General features: G+C 33.7%; 1 protein-coding gene across 1 annotated transcript; it reads right to left on the bottom strand.

Annotated features, from left to right (window-relative positions):
- Positions 1-11,078: 11,078 nt before the first annotated feature.
- Positions 11,079-19,133, bottom strand: LOC145310470 (uncharacterized). Its single transcript, XM_080150420.1, has 4 exons — positions 19,046-19,133; positions 18,011-18,743; positions 12,759-13,949; positions 11,079-11,801 (listed from the first exon to the last, which is right to left on the bottom strand). The coding sequence occupies exons 2-4, from the start codon at positions 18,716-18,718 to the stop codon at positions 11,094-11,096; spliced, it is 2,607 nt and encodes an 868-aa protein (XP_080006546.1). The 5' UTR covers positions 18,719-18,743; positions 19,046-19,133; the 3' UTR covers positions 11,079-11,093.
- Positions 19,134-19,372: the final 239 nt, after the last annotated feature.

The raw sequence follows: 19,372 nt of genomic DNA on the forward strand, positions 1-19,372 counted from the left end.
TCAATCTCCTAAAATATCATTTTTGTTAATAAAAACATATAATATTGTTTTCCAATATTTTCAAATAAACACAAAGGATGCAACTTACATAGAAGCAAAGCAAGAAAAAACAGTCGGTCAGACAAGCAATACAGATTGTAAAAGTCATATCCAAGTTGTTGTAAATAAAGCTAATTAATTTTAAAAGAACAAAAGACCTTTCTTCAACAATTTTACGGATCCTTTACTTATTGTTAAAGGAACCATCAGAACAATTCTGACATGCCTAAATTTATGAGAGCTACTGTAATAGACCTACAGACAAATGTAAAAAAGCTTCGCTTTTAAAATTGTAATAAACAAGCATGTTATAATAATTTATAAAAGCGAAGCTGACAAACATGGAATGACAGCATTTATATATTTGTGTACAGAGGTTGATATGGTTTTATAATCTCTCCCCCCCCTTTCCCCAGATTTAGTTTTTATAATTATTTTTAAAAATATTTAGCAACTCCTCCTACTTTAATTGTTCTAAATCAGTGATAATTGGGCGGAGTTGGAATTAAATATTTGAGGCAGGGGAGTAAAATGAGAAATATCAAAGTTTGGGGTAATCACCCCCTCACCCCCATCCCAGGACTTATATAAGTTAGGGCGGTAAATAAAAATAAATACATTCATATAGAACTGGAAATATATTGTTATCATACAAGAAAAACATTGATGACAATATCTATTAAGTCCAAATAAACCAGACTAGTAGAAACATTCAGGGATCTAAAGGGATAAGACAATGGCCAATAAAATTGATATGCATTCCTTATGATAATGCACATAATTACCCCTTCTGTAGATAAAAATTAGTGGTTGAAACGATTGAAAACTCAATAAATGAAACAACTCATTGTCCACTTTCTCTTTGAGACAAATATGCAGTCTATCTTTGATAAAAGCTAAGGAAAGGTATATTTCTTATAAAAATTTGAAACAGAGCAGTACTGACAGACCAACACATGAAAGCGAAACTCTAAAATGGTAGAGCAAAATAACATTAACACATTAAAAATGTCAGAACTGAATAAGCAGAATAAAATGTCTAAACAAAAGTCTAAACAAAATTGTAAGTAAATTAATTAAAGGATAAGAATATGATTATAGAGACGCTTCTTTCTAACATTGTAATAGGAATCAGTATTAAAAAAATCAGATGAATAGGTACACCGACAAACCTCCTACCACGACAAACGTCCTAATGCGACAAACGTCCTAAACCTCATAATGCGACAAACGTCCTAATGCGACAAACCTCCTAAAGAGACAAACGTCCTAATGCGACATCTCTTAAGTAAAACGTCCTAAAAATTTTCAAAAATTATGAAATAAAAAAATCTTCCAAAATTTGAGAACAAAATCCACTAACGTTAATACAAATTAACAATATAAAATCCAATATGGCGATAAAACACAGGGACATAATTTTTAATTGAATTTATTTATTGAATAACTTTGCACACAGGCTGAAAATTAAAAATCCGTCCGACAGTTTTTCCAAAGTCTGCGTTGGCCATCAAATGGCATGGTTTTTAACCCGATACAATCATGCATAACAAAAATCGACCTTTAATTTTTTAAATTCTTTTTTTAAAAGGAGGATTGCTTAAGGACCATTTGGGCAGGGGGGGGGGGGGTTTACTCGAGAACCCTTAGAGCTAGAGGGAGCTAATTTTGGATTTAAGCTTCTATGGGGCCAAAGTTACTTTTAAAATTTTTTTATTGCATTTCTCGCTGAATTAGGCAATTTGGAATCATTTGAGACCATGTTATTTTTTTCAAAAATTTTTCGCCTTACAAGCAACCCTGCGGGGGGACTTAGTCATTTTTTTCAAATTCTCGTTTATGAAGGTATATCTTAAATACAGTATGCTACTCTCTTAGTTTTAAAGATAATTGGATGAAATCTTTTTGATTGTGTCACTAATTACCCCAAGTTTTGATTCAGTTATGTTAAAAAAGTATTATTTAAAAAAATCAGGTTGATATCTTTAAAAATAAGCTCAGAACTCATATTTTTAGCGTTTGGGGGGTTTTTGTGCTCCACAAGCCCTAAGAAGGAAAGTCCCAAAATGAATCTGTAATGGTTCGTTCAAAAATTTTTCGCCTTACAAGCAACCCTGCGGGGGGACTTAGTCATTTTTTTCAAATTCTCGTTTATGAAGGTATATCTTAAATACAGTATGCTACTCTCTTAGTTTTAAAGATAATTGGATGAAATCTTTTTGATTGTGTCACTAATTACCCCAAGTTTTGGTATCTTTAAAAAAAAACGGCGGCGGGACCGCCGCTCCCGCCGTCCGCCGCCGTTTTCTGCCGCCACCAAAAAAGAAATTTTTTATTGCATTTCTCGCCGAATTAGGCAATTTGGAATCATTTTAGACCATGTTATTTTTTCAAAAATTTTTCCCCTAACAAGCAACCCTGCGGGGGGGACTTAGACTTAGACTTTTTAACATAACCGAATCAACGAACCATTACAGATTTCATTTGGGACTTTCCTTTTAGGAGCTTGTGGAGCAAAAGACCCCCAATACACTAAAAATAAGAGTTATAAGCTTATTTTTAAAGATATCAACCTGATTTTTTTTAATAATACTTTTTTAACATAACCGAATCAACAAACCATTACAAATTTCATTTTGGGACTATCCTTCTAGGGGCTTGTGGAGCAAACGACCCTTAAACCACTAAAAATATGAGTTCTGAGCTTATTTTAAAGATGTCAACCTGATTTTTAAAAAAAACTTTCTTAACATACCTGAATTAAGGAACCATTACAGATTTCATTTTGTACTTTCCTTTTATGGTCTAGTGGAGCAAAAGACCCCCAAAAACGCTAAAAATATGAGTTCTGAGCTTATTTTTAAAGATATCAACCTGATTTTTTAAAAATAATACTTTTTTAACATAACCGAACCAACGAACTATTACAGATTTCATTTTGGGACTTTTATTCTTGTGATTTGTGGAGCAAAAGACCCCCAAAAACACTAAAAGTATGAGTTCTGAGCTTATTTTTAAAGATATCAACCTTTTTTTTTTTAATAATACTTTTTTAACATAATCGAATGAAATCTGTAAAAGTTACTAAGTTCGGTTATGTTAAAAAAGTGTTCTTAAAAAAATCAGGTTGATATCTTTAAAAATAAGGTCAGAACTAATATTTTTAGTGTTTTGTGGTTCTTTTTCTCCACAAGCCCCTAGAAGGAAAGTCCCAATATTTTTAGTGTTTTGGGGATCTTTTGCTCCAGTAGACCCTAGAAGGAAAGTCCGAAAATGAAATCTGTAATGGTTTATTAGTTTGGTTATGTTAAAGAAGTATTATTTTTTAAAAATCAGGTTGATGTCTCTAAAAAAAAGCTCAGAACTAATATTTTTAGTGTTTTGTGGTTCTTTTGCTCCAAAATCCCCTAGAAGGAAAGTCCTAAAATAAAATATGTAATTGTTCCCTAGTTTGGTTATGTTCAAAAAGTTTCCTTAAAAAAATCATGTTGATATCTTTAAAAATAAGATCAGAACTCATATTTTTAGTGTTTTTGGGGTCTTTTGCCCCACAAGCCCCTAGAAGAAAAGTCCCTAAATGAAATCTGCAATGGTTCGTTGATTCAGTTATGTTAAAAAATGTATTATTTTAAAAAAAATCAGGTTGGTATCTTTAAAAATAAACTCAGAACGCATATTTTTAGTGTTTTTGGGGTCTTTTGCTCCACAAGGCCCTAAAAGGAAAGTCCCAAAATGAAATCTGTAAAGGTTCGTTGATTCAGTTATGTTAAAAAGTATTATTTAAAAAAAATCAGGTTGATATCTTTAAAAATAAGCTCAGAACGCATATTTTTAGTTTTTGGGGGTCTTTTGCTCCACAAGCCCCTAGAAGGAAAGTCCCAAAATGAAATCTGTAATGATTCGTTGATTCAGTTATGTTAAAAAAGTATTATTTAAAAAAAATCAGGTTGATATCTTTAAAAATAAGCTCAGAACTCATATTTTTAGTGTTTGGGGGGTTTTTGTGCTCCACAAGCCCCAAGAAGGAAAGTGCCGAAATCCAAGTCCCCATCGCAGGGTTGCTTGTTAGGGGAAAAATTTTTGAAAAAATAACATGGTCTAAAATGATTCCAAATTGCCTAATTCGGCGAGAAATGCAATAAAAAATTTCTTTTTTGGTGGCGGCGGAAAACGGCGGCGGACGGCGGGAGCGGCGGTCCCGCCGCCGTTTTTTTTTAAAGATACCAAAACTTGGGGTAATTAGTGACACAATCAAAAAGATTTCATCCAATTATCTTTAAAACTAAGAGAGTAGCATACTGTATTTAAGATATACCTTCATAAACGAGAATTTGAAAAAAATGACCAAGTCCCCCCGCAGGGTTGCTTGTAAGGCGAAAAATTTTTGAAAAAAATAACATGGTCTCAAATGATTCCAAATTGCCTAATTCGGCGAGAAATGCAATAAAAAAAATTTTTACCCCCCCCCCCCAAAAAAAAAAAAAAAAAAAATTGGGGGGGGGTGGGGGGTCGACGATAATTTTAAAAGTAACTTTGGCCCCATAGAAGCTTAAATCCAAAATTAGCTCCCTCTAGCTCTAAGGGTTCTCGAGTAAACCCCCCCCCCCTGCCCAAATGGTCCTTAAGCACATCCTCCTTTATATTCGGGCAATTTTTAAATTAAGTTGTGAAAGATTTAAATTTTTAAAATATTTTAGGATGTTTTACTTAAGAGATGTCGCATTAGGACGTTTGTCGTTTAGGAGGTGTGTCGCTTAGGAGGTTTGTCGCATTAGGACGTTTGTCGCAGTAGGACGTTTGTCGGTGTACCATAGGGAATCTTTACAAACAAAAAATCAACAGTCTAACTTGAATAGCAGCCGAGAAATTCACAGTTAAAAACCGGAACATATTTTTTGCAATTTTTGATAATAGTTTAACTATTGCAGAGTTTCATATAGATCAGAATAGTATAGTGAATAGAGGGGGGCATCTAAACTTATAAAGGGAGAGATAGATTGTGCTAAAATTCTGTAAAGGTGTGAGTTTTAAGGCTTAAAAACAGTAGAAGAAATGGTAATATTCACTAAATATAAATATTTATTTTTTTTTTGTCTATGGTTCTATTCAATAAGGAATACACATTTTTAGTGAATATTATCGTTCTACTACTGTTTTTAAGCCTTAAAACTTACACCTTTACGGAATTTTAGCAAAACCTACCTTATATAAATACCTTATAATATAAAGTAGATCTGTAAAATGAATTTCTCTCTGTTTTCTTTGATTGTTAGTTGCTGACTGATTTTGATTCAATTATCAACCTAAATCATAAACAATAGTCTTGCTTTAAAAATAAAACTGCACAAAATCTCCGCCCATTTACTTAAATATGATGCTCAATGCGCGGACTCCTCCCACTTTTAATCAGAAATAATAGTTTAACTAGTTTCATATAGATCAGGATAGTAAAAGAAAGGGTTTAAATAACTGTATGTTCAATGTTCATAGGGTGTCGACCCTATTGCGACTTTCAATTAAGTCTTTGAATATCAGCCAATAGCATCGGGAATAATAACACAGCTAAGTTGCTATAAAAGAGGAAATAGACATTTGCTATCAGAATAAATATGTCCCCACCACTTGAACCAGAAAGTTACCAGTTATACATCTTAACATATACATTTATTGATCAGATAACAAATCAAACCCTAACTATTTCTGTAGTAAAGTACAAAAGAATTATAAATACCTTATGATATTAAGTAGATCTGTATTATGGATTTCTCTCTGTTCACTTTGAAAGTTAGTTGCTGACTGACATTGATTAAATTATCAATCTAAATCATAAACAATAGTTATATTCATTAAAGTTAACTAAATCTCCGCCCATTTTCTCAAATATGATGCTCAACACGGACTCCCTCCCATTTTTAATTAGAAACTGGACAAGCAAATATGATATGGGGTTATTTTAGATAAAGATAATGGCGGCAAATTCAGGGAGGGAGGAGACATGCTATGTTGGTCATGTCTACGCCGTGCATCCACCTCTACTACAGCAGCAACACCATCAGCAGCAGGAGCAGAGCCAAGAACCAACAACTACAATCTCCCATCCTTCCGAGAGATTCATCATCAACTCCCAGAGGTTTTTCATCAACTCTGACAATGAGGCCTCCACCTCAGCTAAACTGTGTTTTTAAATTGGTTGACAAAGAATAAGACAACTCCAGCCTGTCTAATTCGGCTACTTTTACTTATCGCTGGAATTGAACAAAATCCTGGTCCCAGTGACATATGGCTATGTTCACTCTGCTCCAAAAGAGTAGCAACCATCTCGGTTCAGTGCTCCACCTGCGAAAATTGGCTCCATGTCAAATGCTAAGGTTTTAAAACATCCAAAGAAAGGAGAAATATTACACACTGGACTGGACCATGCTGTGCCCCCTCATCACCCCCTACACCCCCGCAACATGCCCCCCTGCCCCCGCAACGAGCCCCCCTGCCCCCGGTTCGAGCCCCCCTGCCCCCGCAACGAGCCTCCTTGCCCCCGCAACGTGCCCCCCTTCCCCCCCGTCGTGTACCCCCTCCCCCCCATCGTGACCCCCCGCCACCTCATCATGCTCCCCCCACCCCCACCCCCCCTATCATCAACAACTCAAGCTACAACTGCAGAATACTACAATGGAACATCAACGGAATTAGTAGTAAACTTGATGAACTATTAGATTACATGGAGAAACGAAAGGTTCTTGTGGCGGCTGTTCAAGAAACAAAACTTACAGCCAAATCTAAACATCCCAAAGCCCCTGAATACACATTCATCAGACAGGACAGAGGTGTCAACAAAGGTGGTGGACTTGCTTTCCTTATTCATAAGGAAGTTTGTTTCACACTTGAGAAAACCCCTCAGAGCCTGGAACAGGATCAACATATTGAGTCAATGACCATCAGCATCCCAGGAGAAGACTCACCCTTGTATATACGCAATGTGTATATTCCACCACAGAGTAGTTGCAGCCAGGGATATATTCCCTCACTTGATAATCTCTTTGATAATCTCGGTGAAAACTACTTTGTCTGTGGCGACCTAAATGCTCACAATGAACTTTGGTTAACTGGCTCAACACCTGATGCCAGAGGTAATGCCCTTGCTGACATCGTTACAGGGCAAGATTGTGGTTTTCTGAATGAAGACCTCCCTACCAGAGTAACCAGCACTTCATCAACATCACCTGACATATCCATCGCCTCTGCTAGTCTATTAGCTACCTCCAAATGGCAGGTAGAAAACAGGCTAAGCTCAGATCATCTGCCTATCATTATCAGTATTACAGCTGAACTGAAAAAGTTTAATTCCCGCCCATCTACCTTCATGAACTTCTCGAAAGCTGACTGGCCAAAGTTTCAATCCTTTACTGAAAATATTTTTGCTAATGCCAGAGAAGTCACAAATGTCCATCAAGCTGAAAAACATTTTAGAAAAACCCTTCAAAAAGCCTCCAAAAGATTTATTCCTGCTGGCCGCATCCCTAAAATCTTAAATGCTCTTCCTACTGAAGCTGTAAGACTGATAGAGAACAGAGACACCATCAAGAACACCAACCCAGCTGACGATAGAATACCTGATCTAAACAAGGAGATCAACAATGTCATCAACAATCATCGCAAAAACAAGTGGCAGGAACACCTTGCCAGCTGTCAGGCGGGTTCTAAGAAACTCTGGAAAACGATAAAAAGTTTAAATAACCATCCACAACAACCAGACAACCAAGGCATAGCATTCAATGGCAAAACCTACCTGAATGCTAAGGATATAGCAACACAGTTCAACAAGCAGTACACTCCACCTTCTGACAAAAAACCTCTCCAGGCACTTAGGAAAACTCTGAGAGCCATGAAGAGGAAAGCCAAGAACCAACCAATCATCTTCACCCCAGAACAGACCAGCGCAGCTATCAAAAAGGCCAAGAACTCCAAAGCTCTTGGACCTGATGACATTTCGCCTCTCATGCTTAAACATCTTGGACCACATGCAATTAAATTTCTCACCAACATCTTCAACAAATGCATGAAGGACTCTGTCATCCCCAGCCTGTGGAAAACTGCCAAGATCATCCCCCTCCTAAAACCCGGCAAATCTTCAGACCTTGGACCTAGCTACAGACCTGTTTCTCTCCTTTCTCCTGCAATCAAGATCCTTGAAGCTCTCCTACTTCCCTATGTAAATGAAGCTGTTCAACTTGCCGATCACCAACACGGTTTTAGGAAGGGCAGATCAACCACAACTGCACTCCAGAGTATTTTAGACCACATCAACAACGGTTTAAATAGGAAAAAGCCAGTACACAGAACTGTCTCCGTCGCAAACGACCTGTCCCGTGCCTTCGACACGGTTGACCACCAGATCCTGCTGGACGACATAAACCAACTCAACCTGAACGATTACATCAAGAAATTTCTATGTTCATATCTCAGAGGCAGGCAGACATATGTAATGTTCCGTAATTCCAAGAGCAAATACAGGAAAGTCAAACAGGGTGTCCCACAGGGAGGTGTCCTGTCCCCTGTACTTTTCAACTTATATATGTCGTCCATGCCATCACCACCTGGCTCCATTAATCTTGTATCATATGCAGATGATGGAAATATCCTCAACTCTGGCCCTGCTATAGAACCAATTGTCAAGGAAATCAACATCTACTTATCCACCCTTGATACATGGTTTAAAAGTCGAAATCTCAACATCTCACCCTCTAAATCTTCGGCAACCCTGTTCACAACAAGTTCCAATGAAATCAACATTGAACTTGGCGTTGAAATAGCAGGAGAAAGTGTACCAACGGTCAAGAAACCCAAGATCCTTGGTGTTACATTTGATGGTTTGCTTACTTTCAAAGAACATGCTGCCAACATGAAAACATCAGTACAGTCCAAGAACAACATCCTCAAGGCATTGGCAGGTAGCAGTTGGGGCAAGGAAAAAGAGGTAATTGTCAATACTTACAAAGCTATTGGACAGTCCACCCTCAATTACTGCGCCCCCATCTGGACACCAACACTAAGCGACACAAATTGGAAACATCTCCAAACTGCCCAAAATGCAGCACTCAGAGTCGCCACGGGTTGCCACAGAATGACTAACATAGACCATCTGCACTCTGAAACCAAAGTCATGCCTGTGCGGCCCCACTGTGAAATGCTTAGTAAGCAATTTTTACTTGGCACACAACGGGAAAATCATCCCAACAGAACCAACCTGAACAGACGTCCACCTCCACGGCAGATGAAACAAACTCTTACATCCAAGTTTGGTAAAGAAATCAAGAAAATTTCTCGCCCTAATCTGCCAGAGAAGGAATACAAGTCCAGGTTGAAACAAATCCACACCAAATCAGTACAAGAAGTTATCAAAAACCTTGATAACAACAAAGTACTGAAAACTAAACCTCCAGATATCAGCAAGACTGAATTGAAGCTGCCCAGACCAACCAGATCAACACTAGCACAGCTGAGATCTGGTTATAGTGTCTATTTGAACAGTTACAAGGCCCGCATCGACAGAACTGTGACAGATAAATGCCCTAATTGTGACAGTTCCCACACCACTACTCATCTGTTTAACTGTCCAAATAAACCAACGAACCTTACAGTCAGAGACCTCTGGAAAAATCCTGTTGCTACGGCCAGATTCCTAGACCTGGCAACAGCTGATGATGAATCTACATGAGAAGGACATGGGCTAAATGAATGAATGAAAGGGAGGAGACATTGAGAAGATTATTACAATAGTCCTAGAGGTTTTATAATTACGTTTTCTTTTTCGTTTGACCAACAACTTTGGGGACTATAAATGCATTCCTATTAGTTGGTATAAAAAATAAAGAAAATGGATGTCTGTCTGTTCCAAAGGATCTCGATAACCGCTGAACCGATGTGATTCTCCTTTACAGGGTAACTTCTCATAGGTCTAGGGGCGGTTTATGGCTATTTTGAGGGAGGTTAAGGGTTAATGTAAGCAATCACATTTACCTGATTTATCCCCCCCCCCAAAAAATAAAAAAATTCTGGGGAAACTACTTAACATAAATTATTGGTAGCACCTGAAATTTTATTTTTTTTATTTTTTTAAATTAACTCATGGAGCAAAGCCCCTAGAGGCTAGGGGCGAAGCTGCTAGTATTCTAGAAAAAGAGAGATTGATCTTACCATAATAGTTTTTTTTATTTTCTACTATGACAGAATTTATGCAAGAAATCATGTTTAAGTAAAAAAGGACCTAAATACAAATGTTGCTAAATAAAAGGGTGAAGGGAGCGAAAATTGACTTTGACTCACTTATCGTCAGAAATTCATCAAACAGGGGACATGCACAACAATTTTTAGCCCTCTAGCTCTAATAGGAGCTGAGATAATAGGATGGGAGAGTGTTGAACACCCCCCCCCCCGCCCCCGCCGATAAATGTGCGGCAAGGGGCCCGACAATTAAGGGTTCATGAAAGTAATCATATTTACCTGAAATATCTTAGCTATCTATTTAAATGAAGTCTGGAATATTTACCTATACTTTCATTTCATTGTTATCCGTTATCTGAAAAAAAAAAAATGTACAAAAATGATTTTGATTTGCAAAATAGAAAAAAATATTTTTAACCAAAAAATCTTAAATAACCAGCAATAGTAGAAAAATAATATATATAGATTTTATAAAGATAAAGTAAGGGTTGGGAGTGGAGGTGGGGAGTTTTAACAATTTCACTTACTCGTGATTATTAGGCTAGGTATTAATGTTTGACAATATAACCTAAACAGTAAAGTTTTATCCCAAATAACCTTAAATATGGTCTAACATTAATAATGTTATATAACAATATATAACAATGTTAGACAATATAATATAAAGTAAAGTTTTATCCAAAATAACTTATATTCTCACATTAATATCAAGCCTAATAATCACAGAGTAAGCAAAAGTGGCATAACTCCCCCCCCCCCCCTCTAATGACATTTATATTAAAAATAATACAATATTTACAAAATTTAGTATTTCACATAAGAAAAACAATTGTTCATCATATTTTAATTTTATGTTCTTTGATATCAAGTGAATCTTTATCCTCAATTTCTTCTTCTATTTCCCGTTTTAGAGTTTCTTCAATATTCTCAGCCTCCATGTTGATAGAGAGAGGATCCTCATCAAGAGTTTCTTCTTCTCTTATTTCTAGTTTAATATTAGCTTCACCACAATCAACAAAACTGGTAGAAGCAGAATGTGAAATTGCATTCTTTGTAGATTCTATCTTCTTGAAATGTCCTACTGATTTGATGTGCTGTGACAAGTCTGAACCGGAACAATACAATTTCTTGCATAAACTACAAGAGTAAGGCTTCTCACTAGAGTATATCCTCTTATGGCGGGTTAGGTTACAAATCTTAAGGAAAGCTTTTTTACATGTATCACATGAGTATGGCTTGCGTTCTGTATGGATCTTTTTATGACGAGTTAATAAACTATGTTGTGAGAAAGTTTTTTCACATGTATCACAAGAGTATGGTTTTTCTTCTAAATGTATCATCTTATGACGAGTTAATGAACTATGTTGTGAGAAAGACTTTTCACACGTATCACAAGAGTATGGTTTCTCACCAGTATGAATCCTCATGTGTTCAGTTAAATTACTTCTCTGTAAGAAAGCCTTTTCACAGGTAACACAAGAGTATGACTTCTCTTCTGTATGAATTCTGTTGTGTCTTGTTAAGGCTTTATTATCTGAAAATGCCTTTTTACATTTATCACATTTTAATGGTTTAATACCATGAACTGTCTTGTGTCTGTAAAAACTATCTATCTGTGAGAATGTCATATTACAAATTTCACATTTGAATGGTTTTCCATCTGTCTGATGAGTATTCATGGCCAAGAGAGTTGATTTGATCTTAAAATATTACAAAATCGAATACAATCATTTAGGAGAGAAATATCTACATTTAGGCGAAGTTTAATTTCAAACTGAAATTAGTCACTTGACACTGTTCAAATCTATAAATAGATCGAATGTTTTTGAATAAAGTTAGAAATAATAAGGAAGACAGTTTTCTGTAACTGCTTGAACTAAATGACTTGTTGCAAGTTTAATTTCTCACAAAAATAGGATAATACTGAGAGACAGTGTGATTTTACATGTGTTTTCTCTAGCCTCGCATTTCCTGTGCATTACAGAAATTTACATTGTTCCACATTGTTTGTCGGTCATATTTTGCAAGTGAGAAATATCTTCCTTAACATATCCCAAAGAACAATTTAATGCGAGTAGTATCCCCCTAAGTGTCAATCAAAATAATAATAGTTTAAATTAAAATAGCCTAAAACTATCGCAGAACCCATGGAAAGCTTCCTTAAATTGGAGAACTTGGTTTTGTGCTCAATGAGATCTTATTTTATATAATAGGATAAAATAGTAAGGATTCTCTATAAAATAATTTTCTTCAAAATACCTGATTTTTTGTTAGATACAATGATGGCACCAAAAAGATGTAATAATTTCTTATTCAATAGGAGTAGAATCAAGATAGTAAAATAACATGCATTGATAACAAGTTTGATTATTCAGAAATTGTACAAGTGCAAAATAAAATACAAAAACTCATTTAATGAAAAGTAAATAAAATCAGTTTACACAATATCATTAGGTAGTTAAAAATATTTGCGATTTACATTAAATCTACTAAGGTTAAAGATTTTCATAAAGGCATTTAGTGTTGACTATATCCTCCTCATAATTCTTTTCACAAGAAAGAGAATCCTGAATTCCTACTTCTTCTATTTCCTGTTTTATAGTTTCTTCCACATTCTCAGCCTCCATGTTGATAGACAGAGGATTCTCATCAACAGTTTCTTCTTCTTTTATCTCTACTTTAACATAAGCTTCACCACAATCAACAAAACTGGTAGAAGCAGATGGTGGAACTGTATTCTTAGTGGATTCTAATTTTTTGAGATGTTTAGCTGATTTATTATGTTTTGAAAATTCTGAATTTGATTTATAATTTTTTTGGCACATTTGACAAGAGTATGGCTTCTCTCCTGTATGGATCCTCTTATGTTCAGTTAATAAACTTTGTCGTGAGAAGGTGTTTTTACATATCTCACAGGAGTATGGCTCCTCTCCTGTATGGATCCTTTTATGCTTAGTTAAATAACTTTGTTGTGAGAAAGTCTTTTCACATGTATCACAAGAGTATGGCCTCTCATTTTTATGGGTCCTCTTATGGACATCTAATTGAGTATTTGTACAGAAAGCCTTTCCACATGAATCACAAGAATATGGCTTCTCCCCTGTATGGATTCTCTTATGATGAATTAATTGAATTTTTTGTATGAAAGCCTTTTCACAAGAATCGCATTTAAATGGCCTCTCACCTGTATGGATTCTTCTGTGGTTTGTTAATCCACTATTGTTTAGAAACGCCATTTCACATGTATCACATTTGAATGGCTTTTCACCTGTATGAATTCTCTTATGATAAACTAACGTATTTTTGTTTGAGAAAGCTTTATCACATGTATCACAAGAGTATGGTTTCTCTCCTGTATGACTCCTCTTATGCAGAGTCAACTCTTTATTTGTACGGAAAGCTTTTCTACACGTATCACAAGAATATGATTTCTCTCCTGTATGGATCCTCTTATGTGCAGTTAAAATACTTTGTTGTGAGAAAGCCTTTTTACATGTATCACAAGAGTATGGTTTCTCTCCAGTGTGGATCCTCTCATGGACAGTTAACTCACGATTTGTATAAAAAGACTTTTTACATGTATCACAAGAGTATGGCTTCTCACCTGTATGCATTCTCACATGTCTTGTCAAATGGCTCTTTACAGAGAATTCCTTGGAGCAGATATGACACTTGTTCATGATGATAATTGTTCTTGCACCTGGAATAAATTATATTTAATGTAATACTTGTGTAGAACTGAAAATAATCATTTAAAGCCTCATTTTATTATATTCATTTCTCTCATTATTATATTTCTCTATAATTAAGATGTATCCGTACGTCTGTCACTATAAAGGTAAAGTATCACTTGTAAAAGTATTTCAGATGTACTCTATGAAAACTATCTTCTTATTTAGTATATCTCCTCTATATGTAGGGTCTGTCACTATGTAAGTAAAAGTATTCTAAATATGCTGCGCTGTTTTATCTAATGTTATGGACAAAATTATCCTTGCACTTGAAAACTAACTTACTTTAATTTTCTGAACTGAGACTATGAGTGGTTTGTTTCTCCTTACGTTGACTTCAGTTTTAAATATTATATTAATTCATTTTATTTTTTTGTCTGAAAATAGACAAAATTAACATTTAATAAGTAGATCTCATTAAATTAAAGAAGGTATACACATTTTTGCATTCAAGAGAAGGACAGAAAAAATGTATAAACAGAACAGTATCTACATGATTTAGTTAAAATGTAATTAATATTTAAAAAATTTTATCAATTGGTATTCATCAAACTTAGGTTAGGGTAAATTGGGTATGTACAGGGTAGCCCTGTAAGGTTAGGACGACACAAGTTTATGTTTAAACAATAATTCTGCAGTTTTATGATCTTCAGTTTTATTTCATTTTATATCTGAAAATAAATATAATTATTATTTTACAAGCAACATAAGTTTGATAATGAGCAAATAATGAAATATTGGTAAACCAGGATATAAATCTGTAATAATAATTTTATAAATGATATAAAGTTATAGTGAAACAACTCACATTAGACTTAGAAACAGCAAAGTAATTAAATAAAATGAGAAAAGGTGAAATAAAGTTAACACTAACTAAACATATAACAGATCAATTCACTAAATAATTTCCCCTACTATGAAATATTCAGTACAAAGGAGAGAAAACATTTGATTCTCATTTCAATCCATCAAACAACTCACATATGTACATCAGTACTTATTTCCGCGTGTTTTTTAATACTTCTTCAGTTAGAATGTCGTTATCACAAAACAATGACCTTGGTATAAGGATTCTGATATTAAACGAAATTAACAAATATTTCTGTTACAATATCTCTTCAGAGATAGGAAACAAAATAATTTATATGAAATTATTTGAAATTAAATTCGTGATCACAGTAGTATTTTTCCTTTTCTTGTATATTTAAAGAAAATAATTGGGGTTACTTTTATTTTGACCATGTAGTTTTCAAAATGTTAAAACTTTGAAATAATACTAATGTAAAACTGTACCACTGTGATTTATGCTTTTTCTCAAAAACTAACCTTAATAATCACAAATCGGACATTTTTGCTTTATCTCAAAAACAACATGATAATAAATTGATCTTTCTATTAAATGTTATCATTGCTAATCTATACTTGTAATACTCTAGAACATATTTGATGAGTAACTAACCTAATAACATTATCTCGCCAAGAGCACACCGTGGAACTATCAGTTAAGCTAAAAAGATATTTTTGAAATCAGGAAAAATACTAAGAATTGAAAATAACATCTATTTAATAATTTCTTTCAAAGCATTAAAAAGTTTTGTTATTTAAAAAAGCAAAATACTAGAAACTGTATATCTACATCCCACATAAATGATATTGAAGTACTTAAATTTAACTACTCATTATTAAATCTCCAATAGAAAAAATCTACAGTAAGACACACGTAAAAGTATCTTGTAGGGTATACAGCCTTTATTTCTTAATGTATCATCAAAAGTAACATATGTCCTTGTTCTTTATACATTTTCACACAAGAATATACAAAAAAAAAGTTTTACTTACATTAACAACGGAGATTTTTAGAGCTAAAGTTTTAAAAAGTAACTTTTTACATGAAACAACTTTTTGGCAAAATTGAGCTAGAGATCCTGTTATTTTTTGTTACTAGCAGGAACTTTTAGGTTTTAAGTTAAAATCATTTTTTTTAATAAATAACAAGTAAATTTGTTATTCTTTTATATTATTCTTCGGATAGCAGAAATATATTATATCCATAAAAAATTATGAAAAAGAAAAAAAAATTCGAGCTTTTTCAAAACTATGACCTTGAAAATCTCCATTGTTACCTACTTGAAATATTTTTTTTCCTTTATCTGGTGTAAAATTGTACAGAGAAACAGAACATATGCTACATTTGGGGATACATTTAGAATTAAAGGCTGTATACCATAAAAAATACTTTTTCGTGGGTCTTACTGTATAATTCAATGTAAAAAGTTTTTTTCAATCTTTATCATACTTTTATTTATAAGAAAGAGAATCTTTATTCTGAATTCCTTCTTCATTTATTTCCTGTTTTATAGTTTTTTCAACATTCTCAGCCTCCATGTTGATAGAGAGAGGATCCTCATCAAGAGTTTCTTCTTCTTTTATCTCTAGTTTAATATCAGCTTCACCACAATCAACAAAACTGGTAGAAGCAGAAGGTGGAACTACATTCTTATTACATTCTAGCTTCTTCAGATGTCCAGCTGTTTTGTTATGTCTTGACAGGTTTGAACTACCGGAAAAAGATTTCTGGCATAATTCGCATGAGTATGGCCTTTCTCCTGTGTGGATCCTCTTATGTACAGTCAAATTAACTTCTTGTAAGAATGACTTATTACATGTATCACAAAAGTAAGGCATTTCTCCTGTGTGGATACGTTTATGTACAATTAAATTACTTGACGTTGAGAAAGCCTTTCCACATGTATCACATGTGAATGGCTTCTCTCCTGTATGGATCCTCGTGTGATTAATTAAACCATTTTGTTGTGAAAAAAGATTTTTCACATGTATCACATTTGAATTTCCTTTCACCTTCATGGATCATTTTGTGTTTTATTAAATTACTTCTCTCTGTAAATGATTTTTTACATATAGCACATATGTATATATAGTATTCACCTGTATGAGTTCTCACGTGTTTTGTCAAATCACTCTTTTTAGAGAATTCTTTGCTACAGATATGACACTTGTTCATGATGGATTATTAATTGTTCTTGCACCTGGAATAAATAATATTTAATGTAATTCTTGTGTAGAATTGAAAATAGTAATTTCAAGCCTTCATATTTTTTAATAATCATTTTAATTTTTGTATAACGGGTAGTATATAATTAAGGGGGGTTCGTGCGGCTGTCACAATGTTGGTAAAAGTATTCCAGATGTATCGATGAGAACTCTCCTCTTACATCTAATTCTTACCCCACTTTCTCTTCCATCCACTCACATGTACATGTCTTATTACCTGATCTACTTTTGATGTTTTATTCAATTTCCATCTTCAGCTTTTATTTGAAAAACATACTATAGAAAACAACCATCACAAACCTCAACTGTTTAAATAATATTTTGATTACAGTAAACTAATTCACTTTTATGACTGACAGATAGACAGACATCCTACATCTTTAATATTAATATTCTAAAGATTCTACTACATAATATTTGTAATATAAATACTAACTTACTTTAATTTTGCTAAACTCAATGTTTTCTTTCTTTTCATAATCTTAGAGTCTCAATTAATTTTATATTCAGTCTGAAATTAAATATGATAATTTTACAAGTAACACAATTCTAAATATGAGAAAAAAACGAAAAATATATTGGATAACAAAAATTTAAAAAGTTATGAAAGCTTTGGCATTCAAGAGAAGGACAGAAAAAAATTACAATTTTTTATCAATTAGTATTCCTCAAACTTAGGTTAGTGTAAAAGGTTAGGACGACACATGTTTATGTTTAATCAATAAAGCAAACAAAGTATATAAGATACTAACTATTTACACATTTTTTTCAAAGAATTATGATTTAAAAAAAAAATATTTTTGGAGAAGTAATATTATTTACACATATTATTAAATCTTAAATACAAACATAAATAAACATAATTAAACACTTTTTAAAAGACATTTATAACAAATTCGCTATTTCGGGTCATGCATTCATCAAACATTTTTATGTTTATCTACTTAAACAAATTCTTCACTCTCAATTCCTTCCTCTTCCTTCATTTCCTCTTTTATAATTACTTCCACACTCTCAGTCTCAATCTTTATAGATATAGGATCCTCATCAAGAGTTTCTTCTTCTTTAGTTTCTAGTTTTATGTCAGCTTCACCACAATCAACAAAACTGGTAGAAGCAGATTGTGGAATTTTAATGTTAGAAGATTCTATCTTTTTGAGATGTTTAGCTGATTCATAATGTATTGTCAGGTTTGATTTGGTGTAAAAAGATTTCTGACATAATTCACAAGAGTATGGCTTCTCACTAGTGTGGATCCTCTTATGTACAATTAAGTTGCTTTGGCGTGAGAAAGCCTTATCACATGTGTCACAAGAGTATGGTTTTTCGCCTGTATGGATCCTCTTATGTTTAGCTAATGCATCTTGTCGCGAGAAAGCTTTTGTACATGTATCACAAGTGTAAGGCTTCTCTGCTGTATGGTTCCTCTTATGGTAAGTTAACTCACCATTTGTCCGGAAAGCTTTTTGACATGTATCACAAGAGTATGGCTTCTCTCCTGTGTGTATTCTCATATGTACTGTTAAATCACTTCTTGTACAGAAAGCTTTTTCACATGTATCACATATAAATGGCTTCTCTCCTGTATGAATTCGCATATGTACTGTTAGACTATCCTTTCTAGAGAATTCCTTAGAACAGATAAGACACTTGTTCATGATGGGTTCTTAATTGTTCTTACACCTGGAATAAATAATATTTAATGTAATACTATTGTAGAATTGGAATAATAATTCCACTTTTATTATTTTTTTTTATTTGTATGACTTTCTTATTACAGCTTCTCTTTATTTAAGGTTGTTTCCGTAGGTCTGTCAATATTTACTTTATGAAAACTCTCTCCTTACATCCATATCTTAACTAGTATCGCTACTCTATATATGTAGGGTGTGTCCATCAATATGTAAGTAAAAGTAATCCAAATGTGCTGTTTTATTCATTGTTATGGACATATTTATTCTTGTACTTGTTAAAAACTAACTTACTTTAATTTTCTGAACTGGGAATATGCGTGGTTTGTTTCTCTTTATGTTGACTTCAGTTTAAAATCTTATTTAATTTTATTTTTTGTCTGAAAATAAACAAAATTATTATTTCATAAGTAGATCTAATTGAATTAAAGAAGGTATACCTACACATTTTTGCATTCAAGAGAAGGACAGAAAAAATGTATAAACAGAAACAGTATTTACACGATTTAGTTGAAATATCAAAAATTTTTAAATTAGTATTCCTTAAACTTAGGTTAGGGTAAATTGGGTATGTACAAGGTAGCCCTGTAAGGTTAGGACGACACATGTTAGAAACAAAGT

Source organism: Acartia tonsa, unplaced genomic scaffold (assembly GCF_053477335.1).
Source record: "Acartia tonsa isolate MP-2025a unplaced genomic scaffold, ASM5347733v1 sca1, whole genome shotgun sequence".
NCBI lineage: Eukaryota > Metazoa > Arthropoda > Copepoda > Calanoida > Acartiidae > Acartia > Acartia tonsa.